Source organism: Porites lutea, chromosome 3 (genome assembly GCF_958299795.1).
Source record: "Porites lutea chromosome 3, jaPorLute2.1, whole genome shotgun sequence".
Taxonomy (NCBI): Eukaryota; Metazoa; Cnidaria; class Anthozoa; order Scleractinia; family Poritidae; genus Porites; species Porites lutea.
In genome coordinates this window covers 17,892,463-17,911,037 of record NC_133203.1, presented here as the reverse complement: position 1 = coordinate 17,911,037, position 18,575 = coordinate 17,892,463, and the positions used below count along the sequence as shown (strand labels likewise).

Genomic DNA, 18,575 nt, shown 5'->3' with positions numbered 1-18,575 from the left:
AACCCTGTCAGATCTTAATATTCTAATGAAGTACCGTTCTTTTCTATTTTTTGTTGTATCTGGGTAATCTTTCAGCAGCCAGGGGGCGTGAAGGAAAGGCACTGTCCCCCACCATCCCTAGAGGAATTTCCCCATAACCAGGTAAGGTTAGTACAATATCATCATTTTATCTCGTGAAAAAATTTGGGGATTTTAAGAGAGTAGAATCATGTACTGAACCAGGAGCACGTACCCCAGCCCAAGAAAATATGTGGTTTGTTGGCTGTTATCAATCCCACATTTGTAACACAGTTTTCTTAAAGTTAAAAATGTTCTTTAAATTACTGCTAATATAAACGTAAAAACTGTCCCATGCACCTACGCAAGGAATTGTACATCATAGGTAAGATAACAACCAATAGGGCCATTTATACGAGGAAAAATAAGATGCGAACTTTCCGTATAAACGGCACATTTTGTCTAAAATAAGACGCGACTTAGCTAAGACGCGTCTTATTTTAGAACAGCCGTTAACACCTGTTCTTAGATAAGACGCGTCTTAGCTAAGACGAGAAAAACTTCGTATAAATGACCTTTGCGTCTTACATAAGACGCCAACGCATAGTACGCATGCGTTAATTTTTTGGCGGGAAAATTATCGCTTGCCCTGCGGTGGACTGAGGCCACTGGCGGGGAAAAATTATTTACAAATTACAACGCGTTTTCGTTTCCTTGTGTATTCTGCTTTTTTTCTTCCTTCAAATACAATGAGCACGCCGTTAAAGGTAAAACGAAATACGTGGTCCATCGCGGAGGAAAAATATTTTTTGTTGTTGTGTAAGGAGAAGGCGATTACTGACCTCCTTGACAAATGCGTGACATCTGCTGGTGTAAGTAGACCCTTTTACTTTAAACTATCACAATTTACCAATCAAATTGCTATCTTTGTATTATAAACTTACTCTTTAAAAGTAAGTTTAAGTAGACAAAAGACTTATGTCAATGCTCTTTTTCAGAATGAAGACGTTTATGGCCATATAAGAGGGGGGTTGAAAGAGAAGGGCTATGAGGATCGCGACATCGAGAAAATAAATCCTGAAAAAAAAAAAAAACAAGAAATTCAAGTAAGCTTGAGTTTATGGGGCACCATACTGGACATTATTGCAAACCTTTGATATATGTGCTAAACTCCAGTTTGATATGCTCATTGTCATATAAACATGCTAAACTCCAAATAAATATGGTGTATCTACTTCTGTTCTATATGGCCATTGTCATATAATCGTGTTAAACTCCTGTTTACAATGCTGATATTGTTGCCTCTGGTATGATGAAATACATTGGGACAATTATAGTGCACAGCATTTTGCAAGGCGGGCCAGGGTTTCCAGTCTTTAGCCCTTCAGTATATCAGTACATAGCAACAGGTGATGTTGACGCGGCAATGATGATGCTGAATTATGGAGACTGTTCTGCATCTGTGAAAGATTTTATTGACAAGGTATTGTATAAATGTACAATTTAACGATGTGCTCAAATGTAACAGCATACTTGCCATTTTTAGTTCGCTGTACGCGATGAATAAATCATTATTTTTGGTCGAATGTAAAAACAAACTTAGAAAATTCTCTTTTCATGACTGTCTGCTCAGCTATATGTACCAGATTGATTCTCCCACATTAACAAAATTCCAGATAATTTCTGATCCAACTACTGATGTGTCAACAGCTTCTACTGAGGTATAACACATAAATAAAACGAATGTGCTTGACATCCTAGCGGCTATATTCATGTATCATAATCTACATGCACCAACCTGAGTCCCACAGGACCATAAGTGCACAGATGTATGTTCAACAGATTGACATGCTTGTCCTAACAGAAATGCAAGGATTGACCCATAGTTTTCATCAACTTACAGGTTGCTCAGGCCAAAGATGTGTCGACACTTGACCAAGAAGAATGTGCAAATTTCTTGTCTGATTGTGGCCTGGCAGTGGTATTAACTGTAAGCCTAATCTTATCTTAATTGATTCCTTTTATTAAAAAACCGCTTTGTGACAGAACTGTAAGAGCATTTTTCAAATTGTATTTTCTATTCATAGAATGACAACAAAATGAGGGTTATCCAAGGGATGATAATTCATGATGTCATAAGCCGACCCAAAATCGTCTTGGATCAGCTGGGAGAGGGATTGGCTGTACTTGGCTTTCGTGCCAAAATGAGAGAGTACCCTGAGATGTTTGAGGAGCTTTTTGTGCCAAGCAATAGGAGTAGGTTAACTTCAACTCAGCTGGTTGATATGCTAGAGTTTCCAGCTGAGATATGTGAAAATGACAGAATTGTAGCGAATTACCTTAAACAGTTCCTGCATAATGCAGAAGTTGAAATGTTGGAAAATTTTGTCTTTTTTGCCACTGGGTCCACTTCTCTGCCCACCTTTGGGTTTGCTAAAATCAAGATTAAATTTGACAACACTCCTTCCATTTTTGCTTCCACGTGTTTGCTTTCATTAACTCTTCCAAATCACTTTGAAAGCGAAGAAGCTTTCAGTTCATCGCTGAAAGCAGTCATTGCTAGTTCTGCAAGGAAATCGTTTAACTGTGTGTGATTAGTCTTAACAGCTAATCCAAGGTCTTTTAAAGTGATGATGTGTTTTTAAAGGAGTATTTCCTAACTTTTTTAGAGACATATTTATTGACTGATACTTGGCGATTGCCACTGTAACATTTTAAGCATATGAAAAAGTATTTCAAGCATATCTCATTGGTGGTAGAACGTTATAGTTATTGTTCATGGTATTTTGCCACTGATACTTGGCAATTGCCATTGTTATTACATTTTATGCTTTGAAGAGGTATTTGTTCATGCCTATAAAGTTAGCCCTTCAAGGTTTAGAGTTAAGGTTTAACTTGACATGCGATACAGGCTATCCATAAGAACTCAGACACTAAACAATCTTTTAGGGCTTTTTGTTTGGAAGCTAATTATCCTCCAATACCTAGGCCATTTGCACTAAGACGTCACGTGACATCGTTTAGATGAAAATGAAAGTTATATGATTTTGCCTTAAGAAAACAATTAGTGGGTCATAGCTTCAACAAAATAAAAGTGATTAAGTTTTTCAACCTGCACCATTTCCTTAATGAGTAAGTTCGTGGCTGGTCACATGACCAGAATTATGTGCTCTGTCAATTTTGGCATCGGCAAGATTCCAACTCATTGTTCAAAGGAAGCATTAGTCCCGTTACCTCTTAGTGTAAGTGGCCTATTCTTATTGAAAAGTCCATCTCCAAACTTTTGCACTGAACCATTGACATTGTTGCTGTTCATGTTCATAAAGGGAAGTACCTTCATCCCCATGTTATTTCTTAATATAGTGTTTTGCATGAAACAAACTTTTTTTAGCAATTGGCCAAAATGACTGATTAGCTTGGAACACTTAGAATGCAATGTATAATACATGTATTAAACATTGTCCTTCTTTTTTCCATACAGTCTCTTGTGTTTGTATTAAGTATCAGTCATCAATAATTAATGTGGAACATGCAAGTGTAACATTTTTTTCTATTATTTGTTTTCTGCGCAATTAGTTTATAGCTCTTTTCGTCCTTTCATTTGGTTTATTTGCACAATTAAGTTTTCATTCCTTTCTGACAGTTTTGGCCCCCCTCGTTAGCGTTTCCTTGCTGTTTCATCATCGTTAGCACCTTTCTAAGTTTCTGTAGTTTTATTTTCTGCATATTCTATGATAGTTTTGCAGTATAGTTTGGTCTGAGTTGATTTTGGTCCACGGTTAGTGCAGTTCTGATTAGTTTTTGCCAGTCTCTTCGTGTTATCCGCAGTTCACTTCACAGCAGTTTTCTCTGTCCGAAACAATGTAAGTCAGTGTACTTCACAGTCCTTGTTTTTGCGGGCTTTTTATTTCTTTATTGTGATTTTCCTTTGTCACAACTTGTAATTTTTGCTCTCTTCCCGTTTTAGTTTCACCACGTATTTTATTTCAAGAAGCAATCACGTCAGTTACAATAAATCTTGGTGTGTGGTCTGTTATTAAAGGCCATGAGACTATTGCGCTTATTGCAGTTACAAATGGCTATAGCTATGGATTAATTTATAATCAGTACAATTCAAAACATGGACCTAAATGTCCTGCTTTCATTTAAAAATGATTTTGTTTCACGGATCATTGACAGATTTCTTATGATAACCTTACAACTTGTTTTGCTGCTTGATATCAAAATCAACAATACAACTACTGTACAGTGAACAAAACTAAAGCAAATGACCTCCAATTTCACTGTTACATGACCTAAATGCCAACCAGGACACAGCCAGGATTGGGACTATTACAGCCTTTATTACAACATGTAAATAGGTAATCACTCAAATATAGGTACAATATTAAAATGAAACGGGTAATAAGACTAGTTATACTCAAATGGAATCAACAAATGTATACATAAGTTGTAAAAACAGCAAGACTGTCAGACATAAACGAAATGAATATACTACCAAAAACTACCCAGGGTGGGTAGGGTGGGAAAACTAGTAAATGCAGCTACTAAAGACTGTTTGCTAGCCGAGCTATATTGTACTAAGGTAAAGGCTGTCTTAGTCCCAGTACCCCCACAACCCTGATGCCTACCCTTTAAAATCAGAACTCATCAGACCGGTTTGCAAACTGTTTCTGTAATGAATCAAGGAATACAAAGATGCCTAAATATTTTGATTTTAATGGATAACTAACATTGAAATTGGTATGCACCTAAATGAATAGAAGGAAACATTAAACGTCAATGCTGCGACATATGCAGGTTATTTCCTTACCTGAACTCACGTGCTACAGCTACACATTGGACACGACAAATAAGAAGCCAGAATGCTTTCTATTTCTTGTAGTAAAATTTGCGGATGACACTGAGCAAGTTGTTATCAGTAATGATATGGTTACATTGAAATATATTTCTACATTGAAACTTGATTTCAGTAAACCTAGAGGAAAAGTTTTTTACACTCAGCCCATAAAATGGTCAGTTGCTTAATCTCTAGGTCCCCTGCCCCTCTTCAAACCCAAACTTAAAGCATCTCATTAACAACACCCACAAGCTCAACATATTTAGAGATTCGTTCACTCCTTGTTAGGTTTGTGGGTACTAGGGAGTGAAGGTAATCCAGCTGATCTTCACTCAAAGGTATGTTACTCCTGGGAACAATCACCTCTTGATCCTCTTCTGAAACAGAAATGGCATCCTCTTCATCTACCCCATACCAAATTAATTCTTCCCCTGATAAAATACCATCCAGAGGTGAGTTCCCGCCATTTGCAGATCTTAGAATACCCTCAGTCCAAAGCTGAAGAGGAGATGAACCACCTTCTGTGCTAAGGCCATGGTAATTCCACTGCCTGGTAAATTCATCTAGAGATTTCTTAATTTCCTGCAGAAATACAAGGTGAAGTGACAGTAAATGGACTTCATTGATAGGGTCTAATAGACCAGATCTTTCCATCATGTTGAACTCGTCTATATAGCTTCTAAGAACACCACTGGTCACATCTCTATGAAGCCGTTCGACTCTTTGATTGTGCACTGAACTTCCAGTTATCATGTTCCCTCTGTTAACTCCCCGACACTCCAACATCATTCGGGCTACACCCATGTTTTCGAGACCATGGTCACTCCTAACCCTTGAAGGCATTCCATAACTTTGGCAGGCATTCTGAAATAGTGCAAGTACTGTATCGGATCTGTTGTTGTTTGCACAGTGCAGATATGGTATCAAGCTAGAATATCCATCAATAGCAGTATGTACCACAAGCCGCCAGCGTATCATCTTATGGTTCCCATCGATGTGCCACAGTGCATTTGGACCTCGTACATTGTACTTTCTTCGACAAATAGTTCCTCTCCACCGAAGTGCTGTTCCAACTGGATCCAACTCACGCATAAGTTCCCACTGGAAAAAAACCCAAAAATCCAATGTAGTTTTTACTTGGTTTTGACATGGATTTTGTAAAATCCAACCTCCCATAATAACCATGTTTGGTTTTAATCTGGTTTTTTCCTGGTTTTTCTGTGAGGTAATAAAAATCACTGTTTTTTCCCTATCCTGGATATTAAAAGAAACAGCTTCACCCTGGGTATTGAGAAATCCAACCCAATCCAATCCGGATATCTCATTTTCCTGTGCTGGATTTCTACTAAATGCAAACTCGGATTAGGTCAAAACCAAAGTGAAACTTAGCAATCTGTTTTCTTTATTTTCCAGGTTTGGTTATTAACTATGGGTTTTGAGATATCCTGCTTTGAAAAAACACAAATCTGGATATCTTATTTTCCTGTGCTGGATTTCTACTAAATCCAAACTCGGATTAGGTCAAAACCAAAGTGAAACTTAGCAATCTGTTTTCTTTATTTTCCAGGTTTGGTTATTAATTATGGGTTTTGAGATATCCTGCTTTAAAAAACACAAATCTGGATATCTCATTTTCCTGTGCTGATAAACATCAGTAAGACTGTTTTCATATGTATATAGGCTTGGTTATAGCAACACTGTATATCCTGCTTTACAAAACTGAATTAAGTCTCGGTATTGTGGTAAGAGTTCTCAAGTGTCTCTCCACGCATTACCCACCCATTCACCATTCACAATGGACAAAAGACTGTTGAAATGAATAGTCTCCTTCCTTTGTGGCCTCTCTCTTACCCAGAGGTGGTTAGCATCAAAATTGGGATGATTTACATAGAAATAACCTCCCACCGTTGATCTATGGTAATTCACTTCTGTTATTAGTGCCCTCCATGGGTCATCCTCATCATCACCAATCACAGACACAAAATCACCAACTTGAGGGTAAACAGGTACAATCACCTTGGGGAGGTTCACAGTTCTCCGGAAGGGATCTACCACTGCATACTTGTTACCTGTCTCCGGAAACAACATGATCTCTCGTCTGAGATCATTTAGACCTACACAGACACAAGAGTGTGCAGGTTGAATATAAACAGTATCACTAATAGGATGCCTTGAAACAGCACCACCAGGATTAGTAATCAATTGAAAAGTGTCACCAAAAACTAGTGATTGATAGTCATTGTTAACTTTAACCAAGAAGAAGTTCTCTATCTTGAAAAAAATTTCAGCCCCTGCTTGGACTCCAGCAACAAAATCGCCTTTTCTGTAAAGCTTTCCACCCATTGGTTTGCAATGCATGGGTAGAAATGCACTGCGGAAGGACTCAACAGCTTCATCCACATCATCTGCTGTGACATGCTGTAAATATTCTAGAATCATTTGCCTCTCTTGACGAGACATCATGTGGAAATGGCCAGCACCAATCAAGACTCCCTGATTCACTTTGTCAGCTAGTGGGCCACCAGAACAAATTTTTATGAGGTACTTGGCTCCTTCCAAAGATGATGCAGTTACCTAAATCAATGAGCACAATCAAAAAGGGAATTACATCTAACTACTGTAAAGCTACTCTGCACTGCATTCTGAAGAAAAACTGCAACTGCTGTGTCACTTGTTTTTATTATACATGTACGTGCAAGCATTCTGGAGATAGTCCACTTACAAAATAAAATTATTCTATTTTGGCAAGTAAGACAGTTATTCCAAGTCGGCGTGAATTACTACAAACAAATTGAAATGGATATTAGGTGTAATATGTGGTTTTATTTTATACTTCAGGTTTAATATCCTTTAATTAATTCCTTTGTATATGTTTTAGTTTAAAATGAATCCCAGGTTAAACTGATGTCAAACTTAAGGTTGATTTGTATATTTTTCCTTTGTTCCAGATGTAAATACAAAATCCTTAAACAAAGGAAAAGACAAATCACCCTAGTTTGAAAAATCATTTTAACCTCTGGATTTATTTTAACCTACAACTAAAATACATATACATGCAAATCATACCAAAAAATTTTATACAAAGATAGAACTGAGCCACAAAAACCCCATTCACAACAAAGATAAAACAAAAGGCATTTAGAAACAACCAATCCTTACAATGTTTCACAGCAAAGAACTGTTAACTTCTCTAATGCCCAGTGATGAAAAATAATATAATCGTTCTCCTCAATTGTCTGTGCATAAGCATTCATACTTGGGTGACTGTCAGTGTGCCACCATTTAATTAGTGAGTGCTTCAATATAACTTGAACATAAAAGTAATCTGCTACGTAATTTACCCAATGCAAAAGTGGCCACTAGTTTTATTAATATCCTTTGTTTATATTCAAATTGGTCCTATCAACCTCAAGCAAGGTCATATAGTCAGGGTAAATTTCATGTAAACTAAATCTAGTGGCCGTATTTGCATTGGTTCTATTATCATAATTTTGGTCTATTACAATTACCTTCTCCTTGTCTTTAGCCCAAGTAAATCTGCACCTTTCAGATGAGATCAGCTTAAGGTCTTGCTGAAAGTTTAGGAATTCTCTTTGACTTTCTCTGCGGGCAAAGGATTTTTCAATGTGCTTTTTATTGCTACTTTGCTGCACATACCTCTTCACAGCCCTTTCAAATTCAAAACACCAGAAATTATCTGGTGCTGAAAATCTCTGAATGTCTTCAGGCAAGTGTGTCAAGTTATGTAGATTTATTACACATGCATTAGCTCCGTATTGCTCTTCACATAAAATGCAATACCTCCAAGCAAGGCATCTAAAGTTGTCAAGCATTTCTTCACTCCAGCCATTTCTACCTGAATTGAAGACAAACTCAACCATTCTTGGAACAGGTGCCCACAGTTTCAATTCTTCCTCAGGGAGCAATCCATTCAAGACAAACTCTGATGCTGGAAAAGCCAGTTTCTGGTATTCCTCCGCTTCAAGAGAAAACCAGGAACAGGTTGCTGTTAGGTTATATAATAGTGTAAACATTATCAAGAGGATGACTTATTCACAGTGTAAGGACCCTTAAGTTAGTTATGATTGAGTGTCATGGCTATTTTTAAGTCTGTAAAGCAGTAAACATGCTTTTTGCAGCTGGCTTATGGTCGTGCAAAATTTCCATAATTTCAAGAAATATATCCCTTTATAAAAGTTCACACTGTGAAAGAAAAATATTCTGCAAACAGTGTACAACTGTAGATACATGGCAAAACAGCTGTTGACCCTTCGAACATTATAGTTGAGTTCCCTGAAGTCTACATTAATTTTTTATATATTGTAATTTACCCTCTCCAGACTGACAATATAATAGAAATCCAATAAATGAGCTTACATGTCCAGTAACCCATTGAATCAGTATCCAAAGGAAGGCGGGATGCACGATAATCTATAAAATAATATTATTGTGTTAAGTGAATCATACTGTTACCTAAGTCTGATTGCTGTAGCAATTGAAGTAGTTGTAAAGGAATTATACATTTCAAGCTCATACGAGTGAAATATATTTTAATTTAATCATCATTTATGCATAAGGTTTCTGAAAAATTATGACCTTGTTTCAAGAAGTAAACATAAAAAAAAAAAAAAACGAGAACTGACTAAACTGACCGTGGAAGAAAATTCTGGCAATTTAGCTGTTACTGAATATTGTAATCTAGCACATGATCTCTTTGGTCTGTAAAGTTATGGAAAACAACAACAGCAGCTTATTAAAATCAGCACAGAAAGGTTTTGCTTTAGACTTGACTTCAGTAAAAAGTCAACAATCTGAATACTTATTTATGTTTTGAATGATTTCATTTACATGTACTGTACCTGTGGTCCATGGCATTTTTGCCAAGTTGGTGTCAAGGTCTTTTTTGGCAAAATAGTCTTTAGAAATCCATCGCTCAATGTTATTCTTGACCACATTGAGAGGTAACAGGTGCATAGCATCAAAGACTGAGTCCCTGAGAACATCAAATCCATAAAGAGGATAAAGGCTATGAAGCACTGATAACCCCAGCAGACCATTTTCCTTGCTTATTCTTTGGAAATAGGTAGGTCTTTCTTCCTCTTCTAATGCCTTCATCATTGGCAATTCTTCCTCAAGCAACCTCTTTTGATAAGGGTATCTGTATTGCTTCCTGAAGTTTGGGTAGTAGTTGTGGTTGTGTTCACTCAGCCATGTGCCTATATATAATGGAGTAACCAAGAAATAATGTATTATTCAAGTTAGCAAACATGTGCTTTCATTACCCTTTGGAATTGAGACAATACATTACCTAGTACATACTGTCAAGTAGACTGAAAAGAAATGGGCATCGGCATTTGCACTGCTCAAAACTTCCATCACTTACCACATATATGACATCTTCGGCAGCCTTTTCTTCCTCCAGCACCCTTTGTCTTACACACCTCACACTGAGCAGGATGGTCTCCTGTCCAAAGCAGTATAATGTGCCGAATTGTGATATTGCCAGGAGGAAAATTTGGAAGTGATCCTGCATAATTGACTTGGTATCCTAAAAACATATAATGAAATGACATTTTTAGTCAGAAGTGCTAGGGTGGGGTCTAAAAGTTATAAATACATGTCACTCAACAGCTTGGCTCACATTGTTGCATGATGTCATTGACCCCTACACGTGTTAGGACTCAAACTGGTGAACACCGTCTTCTTTTTGGTGTGCCAGCAATAGCATTCCAGGAGACTGAGAGCGCCTTCCATTTGCCACAACCGGTAAGCCAGACAGTCCAGTCTGTAAATTAAATGCGTCATTTTGTATGGACAGTGCTCCAAAACTGTAACTCTCAAAATTATATGCTCTATTTTGAAGAAATGTAAGGAACCAGGATAAAACATATCTTTCAAATTGGTATGTTTTGTTTATAAACTGACCAGCCAGACTGGTCAGTTCTGACAAATGGAAAGTGCCCTAAAATAACAATATTGTACAAAGCTACAAGTGTCCTTGTCATAGTAATTATAATTAAAAATGTCTTTTGTTGACTCATTCACACAGTGACAAATAGCTTATGTCCACACCTAAATTTATTAGTTTACCTTCAATAAATCCATTTTCAATATCACTGACAAGTGGTTCAAGAAATGGGTCAATGGAGTTTGGCCGTGCATCAGGCAGGTCATAAGATGGCACAAATCCAACTGTGTAGACTTCACCTGTCTGTAAGCGTTGTTCCTTTGCCATTGTTGCCACTGAGACATCTATTGCACCTATCATAATTGTAAGTAAGTAAACAGGTTGCATTGTTAGTCAGGGAAGAATTGCAAATGTTTGCTCATATTTGTATGCAGGGTCTTGGGTGCTCAGAAAATATTCACTTTGTTACAAAATAATTATTGTATGCAGCACATGCAATACTTTTCAATTACGGAGTATCCTCAACCATTGATACTGACTAACTGTAAGATTTGAATAGATCCAATAGAATTAACCTTACCAGTACCACGTGATTTCCTTCCAAATGGCTGAAAGCCATCCCAGTGACCTGAAAAGCATACAGTGTACAATGAATAAATGACAAATGAATAGTTTTAGTTGAAGTACAACATAAAGGAGCAAAAAGGATAAACATTAACATGATGAAAACAGTGTTGAAGAAAATGCAATGGGAAGTCTTGCATCAGTCTACAATAAATTACAGTTTTATTGCAATGGAAGAAGTAGAGTAACAGTGTTGTTGTCTTATGTACTGACAAAGATGGATGTTGAAAAAACGATGTGACTCATTATTTTGTTGCAGGGGAAGAAGGATACAATTAAAGTAGCACTATTTTAATCAAATAATAATTATTATGTATCATGCTTATCATAAACTACCTTTAAGTTACCTATGTATGCAATGTTCCTTGGGTCACCTTTTACAAACACAGGTTGATGAAGAAATTTGGTACAGCAACATTCACAGTAGAGTTCTCTATTTCCATTGGGCCGAGCAGTGGCTTGCAATACTTCATCAGCACTCAAAACATTCTTGCAGCCCTCTCTGACACATCTTGCAGGCAAACACCAACTTTTATCAGGGTCCCAGAACCAAGCCAGTTCTGCAAATCTAGATCCATCCCAGACCTCCTTCTTGATCTTCCAGCCATCATCATTTCCATTTATCCAGTGTTCCTTCTCTGACCAGTGAGCTGTCATCTTTGAACACATGTCTGGGTCCTCTGTCCACTGCTTAACTTTGCTGTGCAATCCAAGGTAATAATACTTAATAGTTCCTACTTCTCCACAGAAACGACACTTTTCAGATGCAGACTGCATGATGTCCCAGTGCTGCTTATGTGTCGCATTCAAACAAATGAAGTATTCATGAGCGTCCTCATAGCCTACATCCTTGAGATATTTTTTGGCTTCTTCCCAGTCCTTGGGCCAGGAACATTTCATTGGGTGATCGTTTTCATCAATACCTTTCCCTCTGCAATACATACGGCGTGCAAAGCATAGCAGGTCTACAATTGTGGCTAAAGAAGCACCTGTTTTTGTGCTCAGTTCAATGGTTTCAAAAATGCTCTTCACAATCGCATACTTTAAGTTCTGTTCTTCAGTGCTGGCAACTGTTACATTGCTTTCCTCAAAATCATTGCATTCATCACTGATATTTTCATTTGCAGAGCAACTTGGAGACACAGCCGAATGGATTTGAGAATCAGGAGATTCAATATATTCGAAACTGTCAGTCACATATTCATCTTCTAATTCTTCATCAGTGGCAAATATTCCAATGGATGGATCTATAGCTACCAAAAAGAAGCCAAAGAAATACACTAGCTTACTCGCATTAAAAAAATAACGTTTTTAACTTGCAATAGGCACAGAAATAATGCAGATGAATTCACTTAAGCATTATAAGCTTAGAAATATGCTTGACAAAATAAAGAAATATGAGATTAAGCTAGCTCAGTTAATTGTTTATTAAGTTACGCTTATTTATTTATAATTTTTGTTCCCATCCCTCTCCCCATCTCGTCTCCCATTTTACTTTTGTCTTTCTATTGACTTTTTGATTTTGCAAAGTGTAACATTTGAAATATTTTGTTTTTTTTCCCGCCCTTTCCCCTGTAACTTTTGTTTTCTATTGATTATTGATTTTGTAAAGTGTTGTAATATTTAACTGAGACGAGCATTTGTAAAGTGTAATATTCAAAGGACTAACATTAATAATAATAATAATAATAATAATAATAATAATAAAGACTGGTCTTTTGGATGGTTTGCAATAAACTTTTCAAAGCACGATATATTAAGACTTTATTTATAGATAACTTACCTGGCAAATTGACTGCATTGGCAGCTTCAAACTTTCTCTCAAATTCTAAGTGGGATAATTGAGTCCGGTAATTCACAGGTTTTCCATTGCAGGAAGTGCAGGTACAGTGAACATGTACTGTTTTTTTAGCAGAACAAAAACAGAGAGACGATGGCCGTTTTGTTGCGGTTTCACTCCCGTCTCTCTCCGCCATGTTTCCAGCTTCTAATACATGCCGGCCAGCGGTGGCATATTCAAGTGACACAACATGCACATTATATAAACGCCCAATCCAGATCATCCAATCAGGCTACAGAAAAGTGGCGGGATTGCGAGGAGTGTTCATTTCAACATGGCTTCTCAACGGGGAAGGTTGTATCGGTCGCAGATGCCACCAGAACGTCGTAGAAGCGAGGAGAGTGGTGATTTGGATTCTTCAGGAGATACGTTGTCGGTGGACGAGGAGAGCCCCGTTGAAACGCAATCAGATGTGTTGCCTGTTTCGTTAAAGCGTTCGAAAAGTGTGCTCGTTCCAAAGCGGGAGTCAAATGACAATGCAAAAGGTAAGTCTTAAGTTCCCGCCAAAACCGATGTAAGCCTTAAGCTAACATTAACGTCGAACGTGAACTGTTTGTATAATAAGACAGGTTCTTTTTCTTTTATTCATTAGATTGGGATGTTCAAGAAGTCAAGGAATGGGCAAAATCCATGTTTAACGAAGAGGTTGCTGCAAACTTTGAAAGAGAGGAAATAGATGGGACTACATTGCAATCGGAAAGAATTAAGACGGATGAATCTATGAACAGTTTAGGTCTAACCACAATAGGAAAGAAAAACAAGTTTGTCGTGGCAGTCCAAACCCTTTTCGGTAAATATTTCTGAGAGAAAAAATTATTATGTATTTCCATGTGTCTTGTGTTGATGAAGCACCCAGTGCCCATTGTCCCGTTTAGTGCCAGATTATTCTAACTTGTTATTTAAGTACTCTAAAGAGAAGTGGTTGTTAATATATAGAAAAAGTACTTGAGCTTGTGTATATCAACACTGAACTAAAAAGGTCTGTGTATTGAGGATGTAATAGCTACTGATTTTGTGCTGTATATTTTCCAGGAAAAGCTCTCATGGAGCCACACCGGACTTCAACCAAGAGATCTAGATTGGAGCCTCTTACATGCTATGACGAGATTGACAGAATTTTGACAAACAGAGAAAAAGATGAATTATCTTCAATGGATCGTAGCATCTACAATACTAAGTAAGTAATATATAGCTACTTTTGACTACAGCCAAGTACCAGTGACTTTTTATTTTCAGTACAAATAAACTTGAGCCTCCCCTCCACCAGCCATTATTTACAATTCACAACTTCCGGACTCATGTTTCTCCCTTCATGTGTCCATGAAAATCATGTTTGGTCAAACCCTTGGTCTGTACACTGTATTTATGTTACAATGTGGTTTCTTACTTAAAACAAAAATGCTCAAGTTTTGATGGATTGTTGACTTTTAATACTCAGGAAGAAGAGGATCGTTACATTCACCAAAACAGTATGGCCTGAGGATGAACCAGCACCCTGGTTTAGAGGGAACACAGAAAGTACTAAAAAGCTCTTGGAAATAGTTGAACAACTTAGTGAAGATGACACGTACACATTTCTTAAAGCAGGATTAGGCCGGAAGGCTATTGAAGAAATTATCAGAAAACACATGCAAGAAAGGAGGCGAAAGGAAAATAATCCTCTTAATGATTCAGACAACTCAAGTGGCAGTCAAGATAGCAAGTTGTCATCAGCATCAGCAAGAAATGAGAAAGTTAAAAACTATGAATCTTATTTCAATGATGGTTAGTATGATTTTTTGCTTTATATATTTTTGCAAACAATAACGAATGATAGAGGAAAGATATAGCAAAATTTTACCACTACAACAACGTGTGCATCAGTTGTTTAAAAGTTGGATCACTCTATCCATTGGACAAGACTTAGTGTTAGGAAGACCATACAACTTGTTAACACATGGGGCCTGGTTCATGAACTGTCTTAAAATGTATTTTCTCATGCAACATAAGCAAATTAGGGGTTTAATCTAACACTAACAGTGTTTCTTGTTAAAAATTGATGCTGTTTGAAATTCTTATTGAAGCAAGCCTTTGCTTTCTTAATGAGAATGGGAAAAATGATTGGTTTTATTGGATTCTTCTCATTTCCTACTAACACTATGAGTGGTCTACCCCCCAAAATTTCAATAACAATAATAATAATGACAACAAAACAGTTTGCTCAGCATGTCAATAAGTTTGAAATATGAAATTCATTATGGTGTCTTCTCTCCCTTTCCAGGATTGACATTGATGTCCTCCACAGCCATAATACTCGTGTGGCTGGACAAACCTGCCATCAGTGATGTCACACTACAAGCCCTAAAGGAAGAGGCCAAGCAATTAGGCCTCAACCTTTTGCGTAATAAAGACAAAAACACCCACATTAAGGCAGTCGCGTCAACTTTGTTGAAAAAAGGGAAAGTTACCATTTCTGAGTCAGTAGATTTACAAAAAATATCTACAGACGATGTAAAGCTTACAAAGATTTAGAGCTAAACAAAAATGGAGTGCATTAGAAGTTGTTTTATTAAGAAGGTAACAGAAGCAAGAAACGTAAACATGCCTTTTAGTAGTCGTCACTATGAACTTCAACCTTTTAGAAGTTGAAAACTGTGTTTTTACAGTATTAAGTACTTCACATAAAATGCATGTTAATATACATGTATATTTTCAATTTTGTACATGCATGTCACAGTTACAAATTGTCTTGCTATTAAGTATCATTTTGTGAATAAAGGTCTTCTGGTCAGTTGAACCAATGAGATCTTGTATGTTGTAATATTTGGATATTTCATAGCATAAACATAGGGAAAAAACCTGAAAGGGTTTATTTACCATGAATGTTTGGATAAAACATTGTAGCTTTATTTTTATTTTATTTTTTTTAAGTATGGGGATGTCTTGGATTATTTTACCAATTCAACTCTGGGTTAGTCATTTTCCATGAATGGAGATTTTATTAATCCAACCCTGGGTTAGTCATTTTCCATGAATGGAGATTTTATTAATCCAACCCTGGGTTAGTCATTTTCCATGAATGGAGATTTTATTAATCCAACCCTGGGTTAGTCATTTTCCACAAACTGTATTTCAGAAATACAGGACTGGATAGTTAATATTTCCTGACTTGGATTTCACATTATCCTGACTGTTTTCTTTGGAATCACACTCTGGTTTTTGCTATTACCAAATCCACATTTTGCTGAACCCAAAGATGGTTAACTCCTGGTTAACTTGAAAACCATTGCTGGAATTATCGTATTCCAACACTGGTAAAATTAAATTTCCAGATTAGGTAATTGCAAGAACCAACCTGGGTTTTTCTCCATAACCAACCCTGGAAAAATTGCAATTTAACCAATCCTGGATTTTAGGTGAAATCCAGGAAAAAACCAAGTAAAATCACCATTGGATTTTTGTTTTTTTTTTCCAGTGTCCCTGACTTTCCATCGCTGCACTCTTATTCCCCTGCTATGTAATGCACCTATCATTCTGGTTTGACCAGTCCCAGGGGTAACAGTCATTATTTCTTGCATGATTTCTCTTAGTTCTCCATTCCTAAGTGAAGACCAGTTAACCTCCCCCTCGTCCTCAATTTGAAACTCTTGTCGTCTTCTAGTTAGAGTTTTTGTGGAAATTCCGAGTAGTCCCGCTATTCTGACCCAAGGAAAGTGCAACTCTCGAAGAAATTGTATTTGCCTTTTAGAAACTTTAAATTTTGGCTGACCTCTTATACCTGTGTAGTTCCTTTCCAATTGGTGAGCTGGCACATTCAATGTGCTTTCACTTAAATCATCTGCTATATTCTCAAAATATACTCGAAGTCTTGTCAAGTATAAGGACAGCTGATCCATGTTGCTATAAAAGTTTCCCATTTCCAAATCACGATCCGCGCTAGTGAGTTCGGCAGCCCTCTCTTTCAAAATAAAAACAGTTTCTCCAGCCTCAGACAGCCTTTCGTGTAACATTTTTATTTCATCTATGTTTTCAATAGATGGAAATATAGAAATGTATTGTTCCGCTTCTGCAAGAAGTGCTTTTGTCCTTTGAAAAAAGGATATAAGTCGATTCTCTGATCCCGCTATACCACCAAGGGCCACCATTTTGGTTTACCGCCAGTGGCCGATAGGGATCTGGGTAGCGGCATTGCTTAAAGCGCGCCGTGCATGATACCATACGAAATGAAAAGTTGAGCATGCTAATTTTTTTCAGAGAACACTGCAAATTTAGGGGTTGAAAACAGGCTGTATTTATTTATTGCGGGCTATTTATCTGTAGTTTAGCACGATTATATGACAATGGCCATATAGAACAGAAGTAGATACACCATATTTCTTTGGAGTTTAGCATGTTTATATGACAATGAGCATATCAAACTGGAGTTTAGCACATATATCAAAGGTTTGCAATAATGTCCAGTATGGCGCCCCATATGAGTTTTTATTATCGCTTTTGTTGCTTTTTCCTAACGTTACACAGTGCATGGAAAATTTGTTACACGCCGAAATTTTTATATGTAGCCTTAGTTGTCAGCAATCATCCCTTCAAAAATTCGAAGACTGTGATTCCTAGATCGAAAAAGAAAATAATAATCGAGTAAGTAGAGAGGGCAGGATGCCAATCTGTGGAGTTTCGAGAAAGGAATATTCTTTAGGCTACTGCATGAAATTAACGGCTCTTGGGTTTAACTTTATAATAAAATAAACATAACTGCGAAACACATGTAATAAAATTCTATATTTTTTTCTATTTAAAAGTGACATAAAGGATCACAACTTAAACGTCACGGGTCGATCCTGGAAAGATTGGATTTTGTACGAGGTAGCGGAAGAGGTCTGAGGGCATAGGCCAGCAGCCGAACGGGAGGTGGTTGACACAGATGATGTAAGTTGACAGTTCTTTTACGGAGTCCTAATTGAGACGAACTTAAATCGCAATAATTCCCAACTAAAAAAAATTATCTGGGACTGGCTTTTTTGCTTCCACCATATTTTTACATTCTTGCAAAACAGTTTTGTAACATTTTTAGTTTTGGTAGATTGGCTTGGTAGTCTTGTAAAGAACAGTGTATAAAACAAAAGAAAAAAATCCCTCAAGCACAATAACGGGACTGTTAAGATTTATGTAACTGGCCCCTGCACTATTCTTTGCCATTCATCTTTTTCCAACATTCCATTGTAGATGAACTTAAGTAAAATCAAGACTTTTTGATCTCAGTGCTATCATATATTTTTGAAATCTGCAATAACTGAAGTTTATTTTAAAGTATGATAGCAAGCCTCTGTGAGTAGCTTTCTTGCTCTAATCATGGGATCAATGACGTCATTCGAAACTGCCTTATATAT

The 18,575-nt window shown here is 37.0% G+C and overlaps 3 protein-coding genes across 3 annotated transcripts; 2 read left to right on the top strand and 1 right to left on the bottom strand.

Annotated features, from left to right (window-relative positions):
• Positions 1–1,270: 1,270 nt before the first annotated feature.
• LOC140931754 (G2/M phase-specific E3 ubiquitin-protein ligase-like) lies at positions 1,271–2,969 on the top strand (the record flags this gene model as incomplete). The annotated part of the gene is made up of 3 exons (XM_073381503.1): positions 1,271–1,480; positions 1,901–1,987; positions 2,085–2,969. Coding segments are annotated over 3 exons (804 nt in total), but the record flags the coding sequence as incomplete, so codon positions are not given.
• A 3,620-nt stretch (positions 2,970–6,589) lies between these two features.
• On the bottom strand, positions 6,590–10,642 carry LOC140931753 (uncharacterized). The gene is made up of 6 exons (XM_073381501.1): positions 10,525–10,642; positions 10,221–10,385; positions 9,697–10,053; positions 9,215–9,268; positions 8,347–8,816; positions 6,590–7,411 (listed from the first exon to the last, which is right to left on the bottom strand). The coding sequence occupies exons 1-6, from the start codon at positions 10,640–10,642 to the stop codon at positions 6,590–6,592; spliced, it is 1,986 nt and encodes a 661-aa protein (XP_073237602.1).
• A 2,518-nt stretch (positions 10,643–13,160) lies between these two features.
• On the top strand, positions 13,161–15,720 carry LOC140931752 (uncharacterized). Its single transcript, XM_073381500.1, has 5 exons — positions 13,161–13,694; positions 13,802–13,999; positions 14,242–14,386; positions 14,648–14,973; positions 15,470–15,720. Exons 1-5 carry the CDS (start codon positions 13,484–13,486, stop codon positions 15,718–15,720), a joined length of 1,131 nt encoding a protein of 376 aa, XP_073237601.1. The 5' UTR covers positions 13,161–13,483.
• Positions 15,721–18,575: the final 2,855 nt, after the last annotated feature.

Coding starts and splice junctions, on each gene's coding strand:
- LOC140931753 (XM_073381501.1), bottom strand. CDS start 10,642: ATGACGCATTTAATTTACAGACTGGACTGTCTGGCTTACCGGTTGTGG. Junction 10,386..10,524: donor AAAGAAGACGGTGTTCACCA/GTTTGAGTCCTA, acceptor ATATGTTTTTAG/GATACCAAGTCAATTATGCA. Junction 10,054..10,220: donor CCGAAGATGTCATATATGTG/GTAAGTGATGGA, acceptor CATTATATATAG/GCACATGGCTGAGTGAACAC.
- LOC140931752 (XM_073381500.1), top strand. CDS start 13,484: ATGGCTTCTCAACGGGGAAGGTTGTATCGGTCGCAGATGCCACCAGAA. Junction 13,695..13,801: donor GTCAAATGACAATGCAAAAG/GTAAGTCTTAAG, acceptor TTTATTCATTAG/ATTGGGATGTTCAAGAAGTC. Junction 14,387..14,647: donor CGTAGCATCTACAATACTAA/GTAAGTAATATA, acceptor TTTAATACTCAG/GAAGAAGAGGATCGTTACAT.